The sequence below is a fragment of the Tasmannia lanceolata genome, unplaced genomic scaffold (genome assembly GCF_043159265.1).
Source record: "Tasmannia lanceolata isolate RefF3 unplaced genomic scaffold, GAP_Taslan_0.1 ptg000003l, whole genome shotgun sequence".
NCBI lineage: Eukaryota > Viridiplantae > Streptophyta > Magnoliopsida > Canellales > Winteraceae > Tasmannia > Tasmannia lanceolata.
The window spans coordinates 5,932,240-5,957,137 of NW_027518680.1; the positions used below are offsets into that span (position 1 = coordinate 5,932,240).

Below are 24,898 nucleotides of genomic sequence, written 5' to 3' on the forward strand. Positions count from 1 at the left end.
TGAAATCCAAAAATCAAATTAAATATTTGACATCTCTATATATTTTATTGCATTCTACTCTCTCTCTATGAGGCCATGGCGATCTTGGCAGCAGCAGTAGTTGTGCCCTTAGGGTTTCTTTTCCTTCTATCTGGCCTCGTTGTAAATCTCATTCAGGTAAATGTATATAACGCGGTTGTTTCTTTTTACCTTTTAGGGTTTTGATTCGTTAGAGGTATGTTTTTTAATCTTTTTGGGAATTTTATGTGGTTTTGGCTTGAGTTTGTGTTAATTTTATCAAATTATTGGTTTTATTGTTACCTATTTGCTTTTCTGAGCTTTTGGACTGGTTTTAGAAATCCGCGCTTCATTTTTATTTTTTATTTTATTTTCATGTTAGGTTTTGTTTCTCTAGGAAGTTATTTGTTCTTTTTTTTTTTTCGATTTTGAGCATTTCTATTGGTTTGAGCTTCCGTTACTGAATTTGTTTAGTGTTGATTTGGTTTTTTTTTAAAAAAAAAAAAAAAATTTTGTTTGAGATTGTCATCCTTTCATGAAATTCTTTGGAAATTATTTGGTTGGGTTTCGTGGATGTTTTGTTTTCGTTTCATTACTTTAAAATAGGTTTTTGTTTTTTAGGTTGATAACTTTGTCATCGTTGCATGTTCTGTATGAAATTTTGTTTTTTTTCCCAGAATTTCTTGTTTTTTTATCGATATTTACTGGGTTTGAGATGAATCATGATTTTTTTGAATGGTAATGAGATTTCGTTAATAAAGAAGAGACCGAGAAGGACTCCAAGATACAATAAAAATCTAAAGAACCGAATAGACGAAACAATACAAAGATTAGAATCGAAGGAGGGAGAAAATCAAATAGTTCTATACTCTCCCCTGATACTTCCTCTCTAGCTAATTTGTCCGCCTCCCCATTAGCTGACCGTCTAACATGGCTTGAAAGACAGTGCTGCCTAACCCAATCTATCTTGGATTTCATCAAATAGAGGTGCAAATCTCCAAAGAGGTCTACGTGTGCCTCTTAACCATCTAATGATGTTGAGAGAGTCTCCCTCTATTACTAACTTGTTGAAATCCACATCCCGAAGCCTTTTAACTCCTTCATGAATGGCACGGACCTCTGCTTCATTAGCGTCTGCCACCCCAATCGGGCCTCTAAATGCCCAAATTACTCTCCCTTCCTCATTCCGCAACAATCCTCCAATGCTTGCGGGATCGGGGTTTCCCATACTAGATCTGTGGAAGTTTAGTTTTAGTTGATTTTTTCAATCTACGTGAATTTTTTTGAAACGGTTAAAATTTATTAATAAGAACAAACCACGACCGAGCCAGTCGGGATTTTAATCTTATGTGATTCTGATGATCTCCCTTTGTCCTGTTTTGGTTTGTAATTCTCTGAATTTTGGAACACATGATCCTCTCTTTCTCTCTCTCTTTTGGATTTATGGAGTTTGGGTTTTCGCTAATTTTTTTTCCTTTCTGCTGTCTTTTCTCCCTTTTCTTTTCCAGGCTATTTGCTTTGTTCTTCTTCGTCCACTGTCAAAGAGTGTGTACAGAAGGATTAATAAAGTAGTCGCCGAGTTGCTGTGGTTGGAGCTTGTATGGCTCTTCGATTGGTGGGCAGGCATCAAGGTATTGTCATTGTGTCGTTCATGTTAGTTCATTTCCTTGCCAGCTTTTGTACTTCACATTCATTGTGTAATTTAATTTATCAGTTGTTCAATGATTTCCATCTTATCAAATAAATATAATGTGATTTTTTATGCCATTTTTTAGTGGTCAGCAGACATAGACCCTGCAATTGTTCGTATGCCTTAATGTTTGTGATTTGAACATCTATAGCATCTATTCCTGTATTTTTCTTTAATCTGATCCGTTCCTTTGCATTTTATTTGTTTCTCTAGCAGACAAAGGAATCATCAAGACGCGAAAAATAATCAAATATAATTAAAAGAGTTTTCTTTTGGGAAATGATACCCCCCTGCTTCCCCGATTAACGGTTTCTGTCAGAATGGTTCACTGCTTGAGGATAAATTCACCCCCTTTAACTTTTTTCTTTGCATTTTAAACTTAACGAATAACGTTTAAAGGGGGGGATTTTATCCATCAGCGGGGGTATCATTCTTAATGTCTTGCTGATTTTTTAGTAAATTTCCTCACGTCTTCTTCTCCTCTTAATGTCAAGAACTGAGGGGAGTTTTACATTTTCATAAGGTGTGCAACCCTCAAATGGCGTTTCGAGGGTGTGTTAAAGTTGTTTGTTTCAGATACAGGTGTTACGCATGGTGTTGAGTTTCTAGTACATTTTCTTGTTGAATAATAGGTGACAAAATGACTCTTCCCAGCAACAAGTCACAAGTTTTTTATATATGATATCGTTTGCTTACATTTTCCTAAAGCTGGACAGTTGGCTGCCTTTTTTTCTGGAAATGATGTCATCTCCTATACCCTTTTGGGTCACTCTTCCTCCACCTAAAGGTCAAGCCATGTAATCACAGACAACTCAATGAACCTTGTTCTTGGAGATGCACCATGGGGGTATATACCCTGCTGTCATTGGCATACTCACATTAGTATTTGCTATAATTTTTTCGTGACAATTATTTTCACATATAATTTCTTTAGCTTCAGGTAGTTCTTTCCCATGTAAAAAATGTTTCATAGTTGTCGCGCTCCCATTTAGATAGAGATCTCAGTTCTTTGTAACTTTGAATCGTACAAGTGATGGGAACAAAAATCAAGTTACTGAGAGGAATGTAAGAGTGGCTATTGGCCTAATATGTTGCTTGATTCAGATAACACTCATTGTTTTTATTTCCTCTCTTCCTAAACTTCAAAAGATAATTTAGGGTGGGGTGAATGTAAAAAACATGGTGTTGATATGGGCAACTCCATGCTGGAGGTGCAGATCTTTGGTGAGATGTTGTCAGGTTTTCAAGTATGCACCTTTTGTAATTTAGCTCGGAAGTTATACATCTTTTTAAAGGCGTTGCTTGTTCAATTTGCTTTTTTGATATGTATTCTATGAGAACATACTGTCCTCTCTGTTATAATTCATGTTCTAAGAATTTTCATTGACTTGCTTGACATATTGTCAATAGTATCTTACCTAATGAAAAGTCTTGACCAAATAACAATATAAAATAGAATATTGTCTCCTTTGTTGGGAAGTTTATTGCGTTGATACCTTTTGCATCTGGAGAAATGCATTTACTAATACCATTTTCCTACTATTTTTTTTCAAACCATTCAAATAAAATATCGTTAAATAAAAGCTATTTTTTTTCAAACAAATACTGTACTAAGTAGAAAAAACAACCTTTTGTTGTAGGTCCTCTTGTATGCAGATTCAGAAAGTTTCCATTCAATGGGTAAGGTCTAAACTTATGCTCTGTGATATACGTGACATATTTCCTTGATAAACAGCCACAGAATAGTTTATATTAGCTTTATAGCTTATATTGGAGAGTTTTCCAGGTAAAGAGCATGCACTTGTCATATCCAATCACAAAAGTGACATCGATTGGCTTGTCGGATGGGTTTTAGCTCAGGTGCATATCTTCTGTCATTGTAAATTGTAAGTTTACATGTTCACATGGCCACATTATGTTTTGTGGGTACGGATGTATCCTACTCGTGCTCTTACAAGTAGCATTCACACTTTTTCATTACACACTTGACCAATGCTTTTGTTCTCTATTTATTGGTGATTTGATCTGCTTATCCCAGCGCTCAGGTTGCCTTGGAAGCACACTAGCTGTCATGAAGAAGTCATCAAAGTTCCTTCCGGTGAGCTGTTGTTGTTGTCATCATCATCACCATCATTATTATTATTATTATTATTATGGGATTTGCTTGCGACCATCGCATAAGGCATTTCGCGGAAGGGCTGTTGCATGTGAGAGCAGCCACACAGGCTCACTTTTCGGTGGATTTTGTCTTCATTCATGAAGTTAATTTGAAGTTGACAGCCAGTCGTTGAGATTTTGTTCAATAAAAAAACGTTCTCGTTTGACATGATAAAATTGTGTGTCAAACATTCTCAATCAATGAAACTAATTTGAAAAGTTGGACAACAAACTGCTTCATCTTGAGTGCAGCGAAGTCTCCATCTAACATAGCTATCCCACCATGATATGATTTATTTATTCAGAGTTTTATCTCAATAATGTCTATCCACACACTCACACACAATGGACAATAGGGTGGAGTGGTGTGGGGCTTTGATTACTATTGAGTGCGTGAATTTATACTCATGGTTATAAATTTCCACCGAAACCGACCCGAAATGATCGAAATGTTTTCGTTTCCATCCCACCAAAACTGAAACCAAGATGACCAAAATGCATAAACCAAAATCGTAAGTATAATAGTGGTATTCTATATCAATATATATTACATAATTTTTTTATATGAATTGCATGCACGACAGTGCATGCACTAGGTGTCCATTGGTTTTAAACCATTATGCATGTTTTTCTTGCTTATGCAGCGCATGCACTTGGGGTTCGATGGTTTTAAACCATTATGCATGATTGTATTGCTTATGTAGTGGTTTCTAACTATGTATGTGTGTGTTTATTTGAGCATTTCCTGAAGTTTCATCTTGAAATTCTATCATTTGCATATGTTTCTATATATTTCCATGATTTGACATGATTTCCATTACCGAAACTTTTCTGTTTACAACGCGATCGAAACCGAAATTCAAATCCTTGTTTATCCCATAAAAATGGGCAGAATGGGGTGTGTTAAAACTTGGATATGGATTAAGCGTACGATAGGGTGGAGTAGAGTTGCTTGGAGTCTTGGACTACATTATGGGTAGGATGGATTCGATAACAGATAGCACACCCATGTTTTGATAATGGGGCGAACTTACCTTGTTTTACACTTTTTAATTGGCTGCTGAGAGTTTTTTGGGGGCAGCTAGTTTAACAATAAAAAACAAGGCGAGCTTGCCTCATTATCAAAATATTGTTGTGCTGATATTAGTAACCTATATATATATGTGTGTGTGTGTGTGTGTGTGTGTGTATTAGTAAAAAACCCCGTGCGATTCACGGGCCGACAAAGAACTGTACGGACCACATCATAGGTTGATCCAAACCATCCATGTGATGGAACACAACAAAAATAGGTTGTGCCCGTAAAATCCTGTCCATAGGCTGATCCTAGCTCTCCAGTCTATAGAGGTTTCCATAATATGTTGTTCCTTTTCAGGTGCCCGGAATTCGTCAATATTTTGAAAGGTGTCCTGAAGCCGTAGTATTATGTAATATGATAACAAAAATCCGTAGTATTATGTAACATATGCACCCAATCCGTAATTTTGCAAAAACAAAAACGCCACCATGACTTTGTCCACTTTGTTTATGAAAAAAGCATAAAGAAGGGGGGTAGGATTAAAATTATGTGGCTTTAATGGGTTCCTTTGTTAAAAAGCATAAAGGAGAGGGTAGGATTGAAAATATGTGGGTTGAATGGGTGCCTTTGTTAAAAAAAGTCAAAAAAAGTGATGTGTAATTCTATTAGAATTTTGGGAGAAATTCAAATAATTCTCTTATTTTCTCTTCTACCACATAGAACAAACTGACATGGAGTCATGCCTACTAAAAATCCTATTGTTTCATTTTTTTCTCATTTATCTGTGAAGTCTAGCAATAATCCTCATTTACCCTTTTTCTTGAGATGGTTCTCTTAAATGTTTCAACTGATATGGATGTACTTTTGTTCCAAACTTTTCAACCTTTTCACTGTGTTTGGAAATTAGTCATCTCCCCTTGGTTGGTCAATGTGGTTTTCTGCGTTTTCTTTTATTTTGAGAATAAAAGCGTCATCAATATATGCAGGTCATTGGTTGGTCAATGTGGTTTTCTGATTATGTCTTTCTGGAGAGAAGCTGGGCCAAGGATGAAAGCACATTGAAGGTATAGTAAGCTACATAAAATGGTGAATACATTTCTGTTTCTGTGGGCTCTGTTTTGTACTTTATCATTTAAATAACATATGGCTATGCACTGCAGTCGGGAATGCAACGGCTGAAGGACTTCCCTCTGCCTTTTTGGTTGGCTCTTTTTGTAGAGGGAACCCGTTTTACACAAGCCAAGCTTTTAGCAGCTCAAGAATATGCAGCTTCAACAGGGTTGCCTGTTCCTAGAAATGTTTTGATTCCTCGTACCAAGGTGAAATTCTTGTCAAATTGTTCACTTTTGGAATACAAGAATATGATTTCATATCTTCCCTATTTCCCTTTTCAATCTATCCCCTCAGCCCGTTTCTGCATCATTTCACATTATGCCCTTGCCTTCATCATGCATTAATCATATTATTTTATAAAATGAAGCTATATAAAATTTTTGTTTTGCATGACTTTCAAGCGCCTGCCCTGGCTGTTCTTCTCGATTCCATTTTTAGGTGGAACGAACTTGTTAGTTTGTGTAATGCTGCTGATTTTGTTTGCTGAAAAAAAAATCATATATCTAGATTTAAAGAGCTGTTAAAGTGTATATACCTTTAAATAGGGGCAGCCCAGTGCACGAGACTCCCACCATTGCGGGGTATGGGGAGGGCTAGATGTATATTCCTTTAAATATATATTGAAAAATTGGGAATCTTGGATAAATCATAAATGAAATGCATTTGTTGACTCGTCAACTATGATTTAGCCGACACTTTGAATTTGTCCGACACGACACGCGTGTCCACATGTGTCGACACTCCTTTGGACACTTTTAAATGTACTGCTAGAAGTGTTAGACTTAATGTGAGTGTGTGGACACATTTTTGTACCGTGTCGAGTGTGACATTCTGTGTGCGTGTCCCCATTTCTAGATTTTTAGATGTTGCCATGTTAGACAACTCGTATCCATGTCAAAACCGGATACATATGGATACATGAACCCGTATCCTCAAATAATGATTATATATACTTTCTATTTTAGCCGTGTCCCCGTTTCTAAATTTTGGGGGTTTTCCGTGTCCGACACTCCGTGTCCGTATCAACACGCGACACCCGTGTCCGTGCCCACAAATCATAGCTCGTCAACCTTATGATTACTTAGTAACCGCAGCCAGAGGTATAACAAATTCTCGATATCTAGCTAGTTGATCCTGTCTAGCCTTATCTTACCTAATTTACTCAACTCCACTCTAAATTGCAAACCAATATGGCATGTACAAGGCGGCAACCGGTTCAATCTAATTGGAAAAAAAGGGGTTACAAAGGTCATACACACGGCAAAGCTCATATCTAGGGCCTATTTTGCAGTATCCACTACTTGATTTTAGGCTTAATAATTGATATAAATCTCAATTAGTGTTGTGATAGAAGAAAACTTCTTACATCACATACACTATATCAGCTTCGTGACACCCCGAAATTCCTAGAAAAGAGCTAATGAAAGCTCTTTTGCCGTAGCCCGTTGTCCTTTTTGAAGGCTAAACATGGTTTCTATAAATGCCTCGTTAGAGGAAGGGGGGTTCACAGAAATCCTAACCCCATTGACAAACATGATAAATCCCCATAGATCACCACTTGACAGAAATAAAGATGAAAAAATATTTATTTATGGCTCCCTCCATCTTTTTCTTCGCTTCTTAAGGGGTGCTTTCCACCCACAAATTTTGAATAAACTTTTTCTTGCCTCAGATGTGGCAAATCTATGAAAACATCCATAAATTTTGATCTTCAACTTCTTGCTTTATAATTTTTTTTATGAATGATAAATAATTTATTAAAAGAGGAACAACAAAACCCAAAGACTGAGATGGTCTAAAGGCGCTATACAAATATATAATAGAAGAAGAAGGAAAAAGAGATGTCTTTCGAAAAAAATAAGAAGACAAAAGAGTTATAACAAAAGAAAATAGAGAAAATATCACAAAAGAGAATTTACAACCAAACTACACTCTCTCAAGGTGTCAAGTGATCTACTAACAAAATCTCCTCTCTACCAACTCTCGCTCGCGCTAAAGAATCAACATCTGTGTTGTTAGATTAGCATGGTCTCAAGAGGTGGGGTTACGTAGGGAGGATTGGTGGTGGAAGGGAGTTGCATAAGAGGTAGGGTTGGGGCTGGCTACGGGATATGGATTGATGGAGGTAGGTGGTGGCTGGATAGAGAAGATGGAGGTGGGGTGGGATTTTAGGGTTAGGGGTACAGGGTGGTATCCGGGAGTAGAAATAGAGGAGGGAAGGGTGTTAGGGTTATGGTGGCAGGCGGGAGGAGAAATAGAGGAGGGAAGAAGTGGGTTCCGGCAAGGGGACAGAGGGGGATGGAGGTTGGTGGCTGCTGGCAGTAGGGATGGCCGTAGGGGCGGCGAAGGGGTGGGATGATGGCGGCGTCGACGTCGGCGAATGGTGGCTGCCGGCGGCGGTGAATGGCCGGAGAAGATGGTGGCTGCCAGCGATAGGGCTCCCTTCTTCTTTTTTTCTTTGTTGTTCTCTTCTCCTTTGTTTATGCTTCATTACTCCAAGATCAACTCCGATACCATGTTAGATTAACACGGTTTCAAGAGAAGAAGGGGAAGAAAGGGAAGAAGAAGAAGCGAGAAAGAAGGTGAGAGTCTCCCTTAAGGGAGTTCCCATGTAAAATGACACACACACACACACACACACAGAGAGAGAGAGAGAGAGAGAGAGAGAGAGAGAGAGAGAGAGAGAGAGAGAGAGAGAGAGAGAGAGAGAGAGGTGATTTTGCTTGGTCGAGCAGATAACTTATTTGCTAAGTCGGCCAAAAAAAGTGGGGGGCCACATTGTTTGGGTGATGCAAGCCATTCATTTGATGGGCCCTCACATAGATAGGGTGTGCCCAAAAAATCAGCTCCACAGGATCATCCCAACCCTTCGATTTGTAGAGGTTAAAATGGATATTATTCTAACCATTTACTATGACATCTAGCCCTCACTATGCTATGAAAGTATGCAGTATTCTTAACTCTCTCCTTCAATCATTTTGTTCTTGATCTCTATTTCAATGTTAGGAAAAAGATTATTGAGGCTGATCTATGATTTGCACAAGGGTGAAAGGAAATAGAGGGTTTAGGGTGATTTTGTGGTTTTAGGATTTCGATAAAGAAAAAGCAATAGGATTTACGGTTTTTTGAAGTTATAATCATGGTGTTTTTTAGGGATGAGATTATTGTATGTATAGAAGATAGATTTAGCCTTGATCGAGAGGCTTTAGTTCCAAGAATGGGGGAACGGAGAATCCGTGACGTTTAGAGTACCCCACAAAAATTAAAAAAAAATATTATGTCCTTATTTCCCAATATTGCAAGCATGTCACTCATAAGTGACAATATAAGGATAGGGTCCATCGATACATAATAAATCTAAGAGAGAAGTGCGAGCCCTTTGATGGGGGGCCCACTATGCTCATCAACTTCAATCAAACTATGACTAATTATTTGTTGCCCATTTTTGTGGACTTTTGATATTCTTCTAACTCTAAATATATTTCTACCTCATTGGTATCTGTTCGATCTGCCTCAAGACAATCACATACATAAACTTTTAATGTTTTACATTTTTGTCTTGCTCTTTATTTTTATTGAGCATAATTCTCTTGCTTATAAGTTATAACTTCGTAAGTTTTGCCATCCACAATTAGTCATAATAAGCTTTTAGATTTTGACTGTCAGTATATGCTCTATTCTAACTCATTTCGATGTTATTTAGGGTTTTGTTACAGCTGTAAGTAATATGAGGTCCTTTCTTCCAGCTATATATGATGTAACTGTGGCCGTTCCTAAAAATCAGCCTGCACCTACAATGCTGAGACTTTTGAAGGGGGAATCTTCTGTGGTAAGCTAAACAAGAAAGGAAAAAAAATAATCTGATAGTTCATATTTCCTCAGAACTCTCCTAATGTAGCTTCATCTTTCAACAACAGCTGATTTAGTCGTGCTTTCAAATTTCATACATTCATGTGCTTCTCAAATTTACTCTTATACTGTTTCAATTTATATGTTTAGAATAGCTTGTGTTTGCCCATCACAATATTAGGGCTTCAAGAATCCTTGGATAATCCTTGATTCTTTTATGCTCAAGTTAATAAAGGTGTAAACATTGAGTATTTGAGTTCTGAACCGAAAGCAGTCACTGATAATTCAAAAAAAAAAAATTCTGAAACTCGTCACATCAGAATTTAAGGTTACTTGGCACTGGCATTTGTGAAAACCAGGTGGTAATTACTAGCTAAAATTAGGTATGATTTGTTGTTCTTTAGATCAAGATCCCTAAAGACTATGGCATAGTTATATATACAACTGTAGAAAGAAGGAAAAACAGAGAGCTTTCTTGAATATGGTAGCAGACCTAGGGATAGCTGATAATCTGCCAGGGCTTTTTTTCCCGGAAACATAATCTCATTCTCAGGCATTAACTATTTTTGAGGTCTTCTTCATCTTTGTTGGATAACAAATGACATTTTTATCTGACCGAATATCATAATTTATGCATGGTTAATGGGCATACAGTGAGACTGAGGTTTTGCTTGTGCATATCATTAAGGGTACAATTTGCACATGTGCTGGTAACTATCTGTCATTGATGGATTTAGTTCATAAAAGTTTTGTTAAATGTACAAGGTAACCTCCAAATCATTCTACTCATTAATTAAATATAAAAAGATGTGTGCGCATTAAATTTTGTAACGCTTTATGCGTAAAATGTGGTAAAGTGTTATGGAACACATTTTAATGATAAGCTATGAGATAGGTTATCTATCATGATATTTAATTCAGAACAATACTTCTTATGAGAAATTCATGTTTGAGGTATTTCCTGAAACACTGTGAGGAGGAAAATGCTTTGAAAACTTTAAGAATTCTGCATGCTTGTTATGATTATATATTATTTGATGAGAAATACGAGGCTTTTTTTTGACTTCTTGATATTGATTGACAAAGAGCTCTAATTTTCAATGGCTTAGTTGAATTGAGTTGAGCTGATAATGATTGACAAAGGTTGAACTAAACCCGGTTAATTATTGGCAAAGAGCTCTAATTTTCAACTCATTAGTTCAATCCCTGGCTACCAACCAATCAGATGGTCTGAGTTGCTTTTTATTGAAACTGTATCATGAAATAGTATGTAGTGATTCTAGGATTCGTGCCTGTTTTTCTATATTTCCAAACTGAGTTTCTATGAGGGTTATGTGTCTTAAGATGTTCTGTACTTTTCAGGTGCATGTCCACCTAAAGAGATATTCAGTGAAGGACTTGCCCGAGACAGACGATGGGGTTGCACAGTGGTGTCGTGATATATTTGTTGCAAAGGCATGCAGTTAACTTTTGGATAGTACTGGACTTTTTGGGTTGTAGAAGTTTTGAATTTCAGACCAATAGTATAAAATTCTTAAAGAAACATAGTCCTGAATTGTATACCAACGTTTGTTTTGCTGTTATTTGTGGTCAATCTTAACTTTAAATTCTCTACTGAATGTGAGTCTTCTGGTTGCTGTATCACAGGATGCTTTATTGGACAAACATCAAGCAGATGGAACTTTTGATGAAAAAGAGTTTCAACCAATTGGTCGGCCAAAAATTTCTTTATTGGTAAGATATTATTCTAACCATTTTGACAAAGGAATTATTACATTCATGATAATAGCAATACATTTTTTTTTGTGAGAAACAGAAATAAGTATGCCAAGTAAATGCCTTTTTCAGTAGTGATACTCGAAATTGCAATTAATGCTGTCTCTGAGTAAAATCAATTCGATAGTGTGCAAATCAGAACCAACACATCTTATAAGGGTAGGACAAAAAATTTCCTTATCTTTGTACCTTTTGTTTTGATAAATAATAAGCTCTGCCAATAAAACAGAAAATTTACTAAAGAAAGAACTTTCAACTTGGAAGGCAAAGTGATCCTGAATGCAAATAGAAACATTTCCATAGAAAGAGATTTGGCATTGATGTGGCCTGTTAGCCTTTCCAAACAATGGGAAAAATGATCTCTACAAGTCAAGCTTAATCAATTATAAAAGCCAAAAAGCCCTGTTCGTTTCAGATTATGACAATCAATTTTCAGCCCTAAACGGCTAAACCTATTATTGGACTCAAATTTAAATGTAAATTTGAGTCCGATAATAGGTTTTGGGATGACAATCGGTTGTCATGATCTGAAACGAGCAACGTCTAAGTTATGATTCCTTGAGGCGCCCATCTTGTTCCATTTTTAGATTCCTTGAGGTCTCCATTCACCATAAGTTCCATCAAGAATTATGAATAATATCCGTAGTTCCTCCAATAGATTCTTCATTTCCACTTCTTTGCTTTTTTAATCTCCATCAGACCTAAGCATGCTATATTAATCTCTCACTTTTCATCTTTAATGGCACCATTAATTTTCAGAGCACCTAGGTTCCTGCTTGAGCTTCCACAAAATTAAATTTGACGTTTCTCCCACATTAAATGTGATGAAAAAATTATTAGTGTATCGATGAAAGATACTACTGTCATGTTCACTATCAGGCATGCAAAAAATAAAATAAAATAAAAACGAAAAAGAAAAAAGGAGATGGAAATGACTAATATCATGTTTACCATCTGCCATGCTAAGACGACACCCCCCCCAACAACAACAACACACACACACGCCACAAAAAAAAAAAAAAAAAGAAGAAGAAGAAGAAGAAAGAAAGAAAGAACACACACACACACACACACGCACGCACAAAAGGGATAGGAAGAAGAGAGCAACCATCGCTATTGGAAAGGACTAGGGGTGTTCATTATTCGGTTATAACCGAATTGGTTCGGTCCGTTCGGTTCGGTTTTTTTCCTTTTTGGTTCGGTTTCGGTTTTTTTTTTTTTTTGAAATTCAGTTATTCGGTTTCGGTTATCTCAAAAAAAAAATTCGTTAACCGAAATAACCGAAAATTTATTTTGTTTTTTCCCTCTTTTTCTCACACTATTCGGTTAACCGAAATAACTGAAATAACCGAATTTTTTATCAGTTCGGTTTTTAAAAATTTCGGTTCGGTTTCGGTTACTGAAATTTGATAACCGAAATTATTTTGGTTATCAAATTTCGGTTATTTCGGTGGTTATAACCGAATAACCACCCCTAGAAAGGACATGTCTTTACTTAATTTCATATGAATATCCTGTCATCATCCAAAATTTTGATCGTAGGGTCGATAGTGCTCGAAGGGATTTCTTTCTCATCAAATACACAATTTTAAATGATGTCTTCTTAAAAATAAAAATCCATCAATCTCAAAACCCGAGGAGCATCTGACACGGTAACGTTGCTGTCAATTTAATTCGCCATTTATACAATGATTGCGACCTATCTTAGCTGCTAGATCTTCTTGAATTGATCTCAATTGCTGGATCTTAGCGGAGCGACTGTTACATTATCCCTTGAAAATGCAATAGTGTGGGTTGATTTGTCGATTGACACTTGATTCTTAGAGAATAGGGGCTATGATGAATCACAGTTGATCAGGGACTAGAGATGATGATTAAGTGGATTTGTTCTGCTGAAAACTAATGAAAATGCTTGAGGATGCCAGAGAATCATATCAGTGTTGCGTGCGACTGAATTACCAGAATTTTGGTGATCTTGTCCTAATCTTGTTTTCAATGTTGGAATTTACACACATAGACTAGCGGAACCCTGATTCAAGTGATGGAGTAGCTCCAGGTGTTCAAAACTTCAAATGTCCTGTTTTCTGAAGAATCAGTACTGGACTTGGTAACATATGGGTGTGGGTTCGCCTTTATTTTTGTAAAATTTTTATCCTTTAAACAAAACCAGCTGCTAAGAACAAAATGGAGGTGTGGCTTTTTAATTATTGCGTAAGTTGTGGAGACTTACATTGGTAGGGCTCTGGCCAGTTACCACAGTAGATTCTCCCAAGATTCTGAGTTTGATGGGTTTCCATTTTTGAGATGACAACATTTAAAATTGTGTATTTGATGACAAAAATGATTCTTCTGAGCACCATCAGCCTTATGATTAGAATTTTGGATGCTACTACGATGGCAACTCTCTCTCTCTCTCTCTCTCTCTCTCTCTCTCTAGGTTTGTTGCATGACTGGTCTTAAATATGACATTAGTCATTTTAGCTCCGGATTGGAGGAGGATTGCTTGGAGCACTACTAGACGAAGCAAGAGGGAGACCACCACCAAATTCTATCAAAGTAATTTGATAGAAACTCTCAAGGTAGCTTGGGCTCTACTAGTATTGGAGTGGTCTTTAGAAATTATATTGGAGTGATTCTGGACAAATCAGAAATGAGAATTCAAATGAGGTGAAAGGACATGCCCTTTTCACTGGTCTCAACATATTCAAGGAGAGGGACTGGATTTTGCCGTGACTTTCTTCTTAGCCTTGTGGTCACCTCGACCGTAGGCCTTTTGATTATTAATAAATTTTAATGGTTAATAGAGCAAATCTTTTCAACCTCCATATTCTTCTATCCTTCAAGATTGTTAAAGTATAAAAGATAAATAACGCCTTTCTCCAACAGCTTAAGCTTTTGGAAAAGTTGGTTAGTTAACATGGTATCAGAGCCGAAGGTCTGGAGTTCAAACCTCCCGGATAGCAAAAATCCACATGTGATGATTGACCCAAAGTGGGACCACATGTGCCACCTGTTTGCCAAGTGGGCCACACGTGCGGGGGAGTGTTAAAGTATAAAAGATAAATAACGCCTTTCTCCAACAGCTTAAGCTTTTGGAGAAGTTGGTAAGTTAACAAAGATTTCAATTTGAGCAATTCCTTACCACTTGGAGTTCTCACAAAGATAGAGACTTCACGCCTACATAGCTCGATTACTTCATAGCATTGCATAAAAGGTAATAACTAGATCACAAACAAAAGCCAAGAGATATTAAAACTATCTAGATGGACATTTTCAGGTCCTATAGGTGTGGCTGATTCCAATGAAGTGGAATTGAAAGTGGTTCTACAAGATATCAGAAGCTTAGGTGCAAGTGTCCTTTGTAGGTTGATTGTTGAAGGGGACTCTGTTAATGTAATCAGATGGATGGACAGTAGTCACCCCCATTGGGGGTGGATATTTTCTGTTACTATTGAATATATTCAGGAGCGCCTATCTGATTTCCACATGTGCTTTCTTCATTTTAAAAGATCGGCAAATATTGTTGCTGATAGTCTCGTATGAAGGAGGCAAGGCAGCTTTAGAGATTTTTTATTTCTTGCCTCCCTGATTTTGTTTGTTATTTTTTCTTGCTTGTATAGCTTCTGACCAGCTTGGCCGTGGGCTTTCCTTGTTCTCTGAATAAAATCTTCCATTACAATTCAGAAAATATATCTACATGTATAAAAGCTGGAAATATTCACTATTAGCATAAATTGTTGGACTATAAATTCATCTGAAAGAATGGATGTTCTCTGTTCATATAAACTTTTATACAATCTCAATGACCGGAGAAATCTTATTTTAGTTGAATTAGATAATCATGGGCATATACCACCAAAGTTTCCTTTGGGAGTTTATTTCTCTGTACTGTTTGATTGACAGGTAGCTCTATCTTGGTCATGTCTCTTGATATTTGCCACTTACAAATTCTTCAAATGGTCCTCATTACTCTCCACATGGAAAGGAGTTGCACTTTCGACAGCTCCCCTACTTCTGGTGACAATTGTTATGCATATCTTCATTCTCTATTCTCAGTCAGAGCGTTCTACTCCTGCAAAAATTGCACCCACCAGACTCAAGAACGGGGGAACGTCTTCCTCCACAAACAATGACAAGCAGCACTAGCCCCGCATGTTAGAAATGTAAGTTGTGTATTCCTTCTTTTGGCTCCCAAAATCATTGGGAATTATTAGTTTTCTTAACATCTTTGGACTTCTGTGTGATGGAGTAGAAATCATAATTTGTTATATCCTATTTTTTCGGTCCCGAAATCATTAGGCATAATCAGCTGTCTTAACCTTTTGTTAACTTCCCGTGTGGTGCATGTCATTCACTGTGTATGAATGTATGATGGATTAGGAAATGAAATGCCTGATTGTTTTAGATTATGACAACCGATTGTGGAGTCCCCAACCGATTATTGGACTCAAATTTGGTGCAATTTTCGGTCCAATAATCGGTTGGGTACTCCACAATAGGTTGTCATAATCTAAAACAAACAGGGCCTTAGGGTTGGATCCTTGGGATATTTGCTGTCACAAAAAAAAAAGGGGTGGGGGGGGGGGGAGGAAATCCGACCCATCATCAACAAAGCTTTTTTGATGCTTTTGGTTGTGTTTTGAAAGAAGCGCAATAGGCCATCTTTCCTGTTACAACCTTGCTTAGGTTGATGGAGAGACTATTCTTTTTTTTTGAAGAAGATGGAGAGACTATTCTTAGACGTGCAAATCACTCGCTATTAGGTGCTTGTTGCATTAGATGAGGGACGAGAGGCCTGTGATGCTGTGACTATGTTTATAGATGAAGAGGCTTCTATCAAGCCTCTCCTTTTAAGCTTAGCTCTTTCAATTTTGACTCTCATAGTTGTTTACTTAACATGTCAAATCTTCAAAACTATGCATAGGTAATCGGTTGGGTACTCCACAATAGGTTACTGGAACAAGCTAATTCAAGAGCAAGCCCTAGGCAAAGGGGACGAGAGAGAGAGAGAGAGAGAGAGAGAGAGAGAGAGAGATTTAACACAGACAAGCCACCAACTACGTGGCTGGAAAAAAAATAAAGAGCAAAAACGGAAAGAAAAAGTCGTGTTTTCTCTGCCGACAAAGTTGGCTTGCATACATCCGGATGTTTATCTCTAACCTGGAAAGAATGTTTGTTGAGAAAAGAGGGTATAATATTCAGGTTAGAAGTCTATTAGAATATGGTTTTCGCAATTTTCTCCACTCTTTACCTTATCTACTGAAAGAAAGCTGCTTGGTGTACATCAAAAAGGCCCGCGGGTCACCAGGTGGATAGGCTCCATATAGGGTGCAACTTGGGCCAGGTTGAGACCAACCATACCCAAGGATCAGATTGGGTCGGGTTGAGGCTGCCCAACCCAAAGTGGCATTACCTCAACACTAACCCAGCCAACCCTGCCCAACCCGAGGTGGCATTACCTCAACACTAACCCGACCCAACCTAGTCATCAGGTCGAGGAGGATCAACCCTAACCCAACCTGCTTTTAAATGTCCCACCCCTAGACCATATTGTCTAGGGTGATGATAAATTCGCACCCCTTGACACTTTTTAACATGGCAGGCCTTAACGCTTTTTAACACAACGGGGTGTGAATTACCTACAGGGGGTGCGAATTTATCATTGCCCACTGTCTATTTATCATTGCCCACTGTCTTACCCAATTCTGGAACTCGGGTTTGGTTTGGCCCGGACAAAATAGGAAAAATATAAAAAATCAGAATCCTAAATTTTTGAGAGCAATGATAGATACAAGGGAGCCCTTGCATAAAAAGCCACAAAAGGGCTCTTCATTGGACCCACATCATCTTCAGTTACATTTTAAAATAGGTTGAGAAAGTACAATCAGTTACATTTGATGATGTGGATCCAATCAATAGCCCTTTTTCTTGGCTCTTTATGCAAGGGCTCTCTTGTATCTATCATTCCTCAATTTTTGAACATTATGATAAAATTAGGGGAATGAGTTGGGTCAAGATGCCCGAGGCCTCAACCCCAACCCGAAATTAATTCGAATTGGCTTTTCCAATGCTGGGCCCGACCCAAGTTGCACCCCTAGCACCACATGGGCAATCGAACAATATAACCTAGCTTACCAGTGGGCCCTAAAAATGGATAATTAAAAGAAATTGCAAATAATGGGCAAACTACCCATATTCAACAAGCAGAATTTCGGTTTTCACTAACCCAGACCCAACCCGTGCGGGTTGGGTAAACCCGCGGGTAACCCAGGAAAACTCCTCTCAATGTGGGATCTAGACCCAATGAATGACCGACCAAATCAACGGTCAAGATTATATGATCTGCAATCCGATCAAGTTACTTATTGCTTGCTTGTGTCGGAGGCTAATCCTGTTCCTCAAGAAACTCGCATTTGATGGTAGCAGCCACTGGAAAAAAATAGACAAAAAACTTTTCAAACAAAAACGTAGGCAACAATCTAGGCTACTTCTCCACTGTCACTGTGCACATGGCTATGTTCATAGTAATCTGAACCGTCTATCCAATAGGTAAGATCATAGATGGGATTCATGCCGAAAACAGCAAAATAATCAGAAGAAGAACTGTTATTTTTATCCGAACTTCGAAAGCACTTCGAAAAGCATATAATCAGAATAAGATCTTAAAAGGGTTTTTGTTTTTTGACAGGTAACCCGCGGGTACGAGGGCCCGACCCATACCCACCAGCTAGTCACGGGTGCGGGTCTTTTTTTCTGCGGGTAACAAAATTGGTACCCGTACCCCCAAATTTTGCTACGGGGCCGGTGTATCCGCAGGTACGGGTGCCATTTTGCCGGGTCTAATACAGATACTGCAGATTGCGATTGAGATAGCCTGCCACATGTATGAACAATTCAGTAATTCTTGCATTTTTGAATTAAATGTAAATTTCACAAATTAAACACAATTTAACCAATAATTTATCATATTCTCCTACATTATTGATATGTTTCATGAGAAAAAATTCAAAATTATTGAAAGAGACATTATAGTGAAAACTGAACTCACATCCTAATCTAACAAACATATGCACTTAACCCAAATTTCTGAATTTTTTCTGAATTTTTTTTTCAACTTTTCCCAAATTTCTTTGGCCTATGGTAATGATTTTTTCATGGGTTTGTTAGGGAGGGGAAAGGGTTAAAAATTTAGCTTGTATGAATGATTTCATGAAGTTTGTCGTGTTTTCATGAGTTTCTCTTCAAAAAGAGTAATTTATTTCTGTCTAATAAAAAACAGGTGGGGGTGTTATTTCATTTTCTTCTTTCAGTAGATTGCAGCTAAGACACTTAAATATTTAGAGGAGTCCTCTTGGAATTTGAAAATGACAAGGGGTTGGATGAAATTCTGTTCTTATTATTTTATAGCCTGAAAGAAATGGAAAGAGAGGCCTCCTTAGATTAAAAAGTTAAAAATAAAATTAAATACAAGAATAGGAAATCACTCAAGGGCTTGAATAAGCTACTTTACAGTCCAAAAGAATAAAATTAATGGGAAATTATATTCCCACCAACTTTCTCAGCATTTCTACCCCTTCTGTTTGTCTTTTCCTGAAAATGCAGTAAAAGAGAATTAAAAGTTGGTAAAAATTAGCCATTTTTAGGAAAATATAAATAAGAGAGAAAGGAAAGGCAGGAAAAGGGGTTGGAAATATCATTTCCCCAATGGGGGACCCCTTTCACCTCTTTTTTGCAAGGGCTTCCTTCAGTCTAGACTCCCTCTCTTTTGTATTCTCCGCGGTCTTGGAGGTTTTCTCATCTGATTTAATATATTTTCCATCATTCCAAAAAAAAAAAAAAGTATTTGGTTTTGAGTCGGCGAAAGTTATAAATTACACGCTTCTTTTCACGCCATCAAAATTAGCCCCTATTAGCAAATAAGATTTTTTTAAGTTAATCATATTTTCAAATGAGACGTCAATTATTCATATATAAGAAAAGGTTCTCTATTGATTCAAATATTTTACATTTCGGATAGGATTGAGGAAGAGTAAAAAACCCCAAAGATTTTCCAATATATCATTTCTAAAGTTATTATAATTATTATTTGCAAATAATTATTATGAAACGAAAGCTGATAACAAGGAACTTGGAGATTTAAAGAATGCTACAAATTTGAATTGATGTTTTTTTTTTTTGGGAAAAAATATTTGGAAGAAGGAATAAGAGAACCCAAATAATTTTGATACTTTAACCTATGTTTCCTCACTTATTAATACTTCATTAATTCTGTATGACAACTTACCATTAATGAAAGAGTTTTTATAAGATGGCCGACCGGGAAATTTACAATAGCCCTTGCCAGATAAAAAATCAAGGGCTGGGTGGTTTGCCGCTTAGCCCTTGCTATTTTGACGGTTGGGCATCATGTAAATTCTCTTAATAAAAAGAGGGATTTAACTTTTAATGTACTTGAATTCATGTAGTCAAAAAAGCAATTTCCACTTGTCTCGGCAGTATTAAGCGCCCTAATACTCAAATTAGAAAATTATTAACTATGGAATCTCTTAAAATAGTATCCAACTCTCTGAAATTATCAATTACTTATTTTATACAGACAAGTATAGAAGCCCTAAAGAGACGCGTCTTTGACTCAATAAGATTGAAAACTCCATCTAACATCTAAAAATTTAGTACTTTTCAGGTTCTACCTGATCACACGCATTTCTTGTTTTTACATCTTCCCTGTCAGATGACTCAAATGCCCATCATTCTTAAAATTTTCTAGCTAAGAGAATGCTTGTATCTTTTGCCTATATTCAAGTGCTAATAATTTTTTTGGCACTATATATTTATTAATGCCTGTTGGGTTTGAGATTTTGAAAACCAATTGTGAGTCGAAAACTGATTATTGGGCTCAGCATTAAACATGATTTTGAGTCCTATAATCGGTTTTGGACTCATAATCGGTTGTCAACATCCAAAACCAATAGGGTTTTAGGGAAGTGAAAATATGATATATCATTTCCCTTTTCACCAAACTTGTTTTGTGACAGGCCATTTTTTCTATTATGGAAACAATCGATGGGTAAGTTAGTAGTTTAAAGTTCATGCTCTTCACAATGCCAGCTAGATAAGCATCCACGTGGCAGCACCAATGAGTAGGAGGCATGTTTGCCTCTGATGACGTCATCTAATGAGCTGGGGTATTTTTCTAAGATAATGAAAAACGAGGGGCTTAGTTAAAATTTCTAAGTTTTAGAGGAGGTTGGTAGAATAAAAAAGATGTTTGATAGGGACCTTATTACGTAAGAAACTTCACATTTGCTTTCATATCTGAGTTGTAAGAGGGGTTGGTCAGATGAGACTTGGTCACATTGCAAAAATGCTCAGCCTTCCGCGTTTTGCAACCTACTCTCTACTCCTCAAACCCAATCAAAGAAAGAAAAAATTACACCTCCCTATACTTGAATTATTCTTTTCCAAACTCAATCAAAGAAAGACAAAAAGGGGGAGTTAGAGGAGACCCAATAAAAGAGATACTGTCAAACATGGAACATATGTTTATAATATAATAAGGTCATTTACAGGTTGTAAACCTCATTGTACAAATAATATTTGTGTGTAATATGTTTCAAGGACTTCCTATATAAAGAGTTAGCTCCTTACAATCAAATTCATGAACTAGAACACCAAAGAAACTTGTACCACAAGAGCCGAGGAGGATTACTAGTACTGAATTGTATTGGAGATGGGGAGTCTGGAGAAGGTGTGGCATTGGCCTCACCTGGTCTTAGTGGTGGCATTGTGTTTGCTAGCCACTAGTGTTGCTGCTGAAGAGAAGGATTTTTGGGACTCTTCTCCACCAAAACCTTACTACTACCAGTCACCACCATCACCATCACCATCACCCCCTTCATACTCATCACCACCACCTCTAGACTACTACAAATCACCACCACCTCTATACTACTACAAGTCCCCACCTCCACCATCTCCATCACCACCTCCTCCATACATTTACAAATCACCACCTCCTCCTTCGCCGTCACCACCACCTCCCCCTTCGCCGCCACCGCCACCTCCATACGTTTACAAGTCGCCACCTCCACCATTCCCCTCACCGCCACCTCCATACATTTACAAATCCCCACCTCCTCCTTCGCCATCACCGCCTCCTCCTTACATATACAAATCCCCACCTCCTCCTTCGCCGCCGCCACCACCTCCCTATATTTACAAATCCCCACCCCCTCCTTCGCCATCGCCACCACCTCCCTATGTTTACAAATCACCACCTCCCCCTTCGCCATCACCGCCACCTCCCTATGTTTACAAATCCCCACCACCTCCTTCGCCATCACCGCCACCTCCTTATATTTACAAATCACCACCTCCCCCTTCGCCATCGCCACCACCTCCATACATTTACAAATCTCCACCACCTCCTTCGCCGTCACCACCACCTCCATACGTTTTCAAATCACCACCTCCTCCTTCCCCCTCACCGCCACCTCCTTACGTTTACAAATCCCCACCTCCCCCTTCACCCTCACCACCACCTCCATATGTTTACAAATCCCCACCTCCCCCTTCGCCATCACCACCACCTCCATACATTTACAAATCCCCTCCTCCTCCTTCACCTTCACCACCACCTCCATATGTTTATAAATCACCACCTCCCCCTTCGCCATCACCACCACCTCCATACATTTATAAATCCCCTCCTCCTCCTTCGCCTTCACCGCCCCCTCCTTATATTTACAAATCACCACCTCCACCATCCCCCTCACCGCCACCTCCTTATGTTTACAAATCACCACCGCCTCCTTCGCCTTCACCACCACCTCCTTATGTTTACAAATCACCACCTCCACCATCCCCCTCACCTCCACCTCCTTACATTTACAAATCCCCACCTCCACCTTCGCCTTCACCTCCACCTCCTTACATCTACAAATCCCCACCTCCACCTTCGCCCTCACCTCCACCTCCTTACATCTACAAATCCCCACCTCCACCTTCGCCCTCACCTCCACCTCCATATGTCTACAAATCCCCACCTCCACCATCACCTTCACCTCCTCCTCCATATATCTACAAATCCCCACCTCCACCTTCACCCTCACCTCCACCTCCTTACATTTACAAATCCCCACCTCCACCTTCGCCCTCACCTCCACCTCCATATGTCTACAAATCACCACCTCCACCTCCTCCTCCATATGTCTACAAATCTCCACCACCGCCTTCACCATCACCCCCTCCTCCGTACTACTACAACTCTCCTCCTCCCCCATCTCCATCCCCACCCCCCTACTACTACAGTTCTCCCCCACCTCCCAAAGTCTACTAGCCATAAGAGGTCCTTTCTCCTGCAGCAAGTAGAAGGTCTTCAGACTAATTGAAAATCATGAGCTGGGAGATTCTCTTTCAAGTATTAATTCTAGCTACTACTTACATATACATGATGGAATTGCTTTTGCTTGGTTGTGACACATTTTTTCCTTTTGGCGTTGTGTCAATAAAATGACCTTTCTGGGTCACACTCTTGTTTCCTATGTTGGTATCTGTTCTTTCTTCATACAAATTGAAGAAGCATCTCTCTTTCATTAAATATAGAAAGGTTCCAGTCGACATTTTCTTTTGTTTGATATGTAAGTTTAAAATATTTATCTTGTCTTGGGCCGAATGTGAAGTATGTGTGTGTGTATATAGATATTATATCTTTGTATTTGAAGATGTTTGTTCTCTTTCTTGTCTTTTCTTGCATTGATTGGAGCAAGCTAAGAAAATTTCAGACCAAAATCAGGTGTTAGTAGAAGCTTTTGTTCAGTAGATGATCAGTCTTGCAAGCCTCCAACTGGGTCCATACAGCATGGTTTTGATAGATTTTTACTGCATAAGAAATAAAATAAGATGAGTTTCGAGAGTATTCTGGCACAAATTAATGAAGGACCCAATAAGTGTGCGATAAACTAGCAGATGAACAATCCTATGTGACTCATTTGCACTATATTTTGGTACAACTACCATGTTAAAGACTCTTCGACAGTCCAATTCATTGATCTGGGGCTCTTCAGTGTATTAATTGGCCCCCAAATCATCCCCAAATCAGTGTGTCAGGCATTCCCCCAAATGGTGTTTATCCCACCATGTAGACATGTACACCATGACATAGTTTGTAGGAATGCTGCAATTAATGGAAAGAAATAAAAAGGGAAGTGATATATATGCCCCTTTTCTTCCCTGTGTCACCCCCTTTAATGTATTTATGACTAGTGGTGCAATCTGGGTTGGTTTGGGTTGTGCTTTTTCTAATAAATGAATTAGAATCAACCATAACCTGACACGATTTTACGGTAAAAGTTCAATAATAATTCCTAAAAATCGACCCAAATTGCACCCATATTTATGACTACTCTTTTTACACTAGAAAGGGGTGGCCTGGGGAAAGAAGGAGGCGAATATATCATTTCCCATAAACAAGGAATAAAACAAATTACAGTGTCACAAGAGGCCAAGATTCATGTGGTTTAGTCTCCGACTTGAGAGAATCAGACTTCTAGAGGTGAGGCCTTCGCCTGGTAAATTTCAGGCATCATACATAGTTAATTTTGCAACACACCTTCAATTTGACATCGAGAGTGTGGTCTTTACCATTGTACTAAAACTCGTTGAGTCAACCCAAAGCTCCTTTGAGCTAGCAAACCACTCGCCAAGAACACCAACAAAATATGAAAAAGCATAACAGCCACAAAAAGACAGGAAAATGAATTGACTCGCAAACAACTTTAGAAACATGCAAAGAAAAAAAAAACCCCACCAAGAAATTTTGCATGACATCATCGTATTTGGTGCAAAACATTCCAACCTACTCTTGCTTGCCTCATTTATACAGATATATCAAACCTTTTATGGACGTTAATGTGAAAATGTACGGGAGTTTTGAAACTATGTTTACTGCTAAAGACGTGCCTCACTTACATATTGCAAAGCCTCAATGGATGTTATCTTATATTGACTGTGTTGAGAAATCTGCTGGGCAAATCCGATCTGTGATAGTACGCAAAAAAAAAGAAAAAAAAAGAGAGAAAAAATAGAAATAAAAACAAGCCACACAATAAACACCGAGTTCGGCCAAAGATGCCTACGTCCATGGCAAGACACGATCTTCTGGAATAAGAAAAATAAGATTAACAGGATCACAACAAGATCACGATCTTCTACCATAAGAAAAGCAAGATTAAAAGTATTACAGCGGATTAACATGCAAACACGCAAACCCAACTGTCCCTTGCCCTCTCAACCAAGAC

The 24,898-nt window shown here is 38.2% G+C and overlaps 2 protein-coding genes across 2 annotated transcripts; both read left to right on the plus strand.

Annotated features, from left to right (window-relative positions):
- Positions 1 to 15,950, plus strand: LOC143849293 (1-acyl-sn-glycerol-3-phosphate acyltransferase PLS1-like). The gene is made up of 11 exons (XM_077358284.1): positions 1 to 156; positions 1,506 to 1,628; positions 3,328 to 3,367; positions 3,474 to 3,547; positions 3,726 to 3,785; positions 5,849 to 5,926; positions 6,023 to 6,181; positions 9,679 to 9,804; positions 11,187 to 11,279; positions 11,472 to 11,558; positions 15,504 to 15,950. Exons 1-11 carry the CDS (start codon positions 76 to 78, stop codon positions 15,744 to 15,746), a joined length of 1,164 nt encoding a protein of 387 aa, XP_077214399.1. The 5' UTR covers positions 1 to 75; the 3' UTR covers positions 15,747 to 15,950.
- Positions 15,951 to 21,243: 5,293 nt separating this feature from the next.
- LOC143849304 (uncharacterized) lies at positions 21,244 to 23,322 on the plus strand. Its single transcript, XM_077358293.1, has one exon. It carries the CDS (start codon positions 21,331 to 21,333, stop codon positions 22,936 to 22,938), a length of 1,608 nt encoding a protein of 535 aa, XP_077214408.1. The 5' UTR covers positions 21,244 to 21,330; the 3' UTR covers positions 22,939 to 23,322.
- Positions 23,323 to 24,898: the final 1,576 nt, after the last annotated feature.

Coding starts and splice junctions, on each gene's coding strand:
- LOC143849293 (XM_077358284.1), top strand. CDS start 76: ATGGCGATCTTGGCAGCAGCAGTAGTTGTGCCCTTAGGGTTTCTTTTC. Junction 157..1,505: donor TCGTTGTAAATCTCATTCAG/GTAAATGTATAT, acceptor TTTCTTTTCCAG/GCTATTTGCTTTGTTCTTCT. Junction 9,805..11,186: donor TGAAGGGGGAATCTTCTGTG/GTAAGCTAAACA, acceptor TGTACTTTTCAG/GTGCATGTCCACCTAAAGAG.
- LOC143849304 (XM_077358293.1), top strand. CDS start 21,331: ATGGGGAGTCTGGAGAAGGTGTGGCATTGGCCTCACCTGGTCTTAGTG.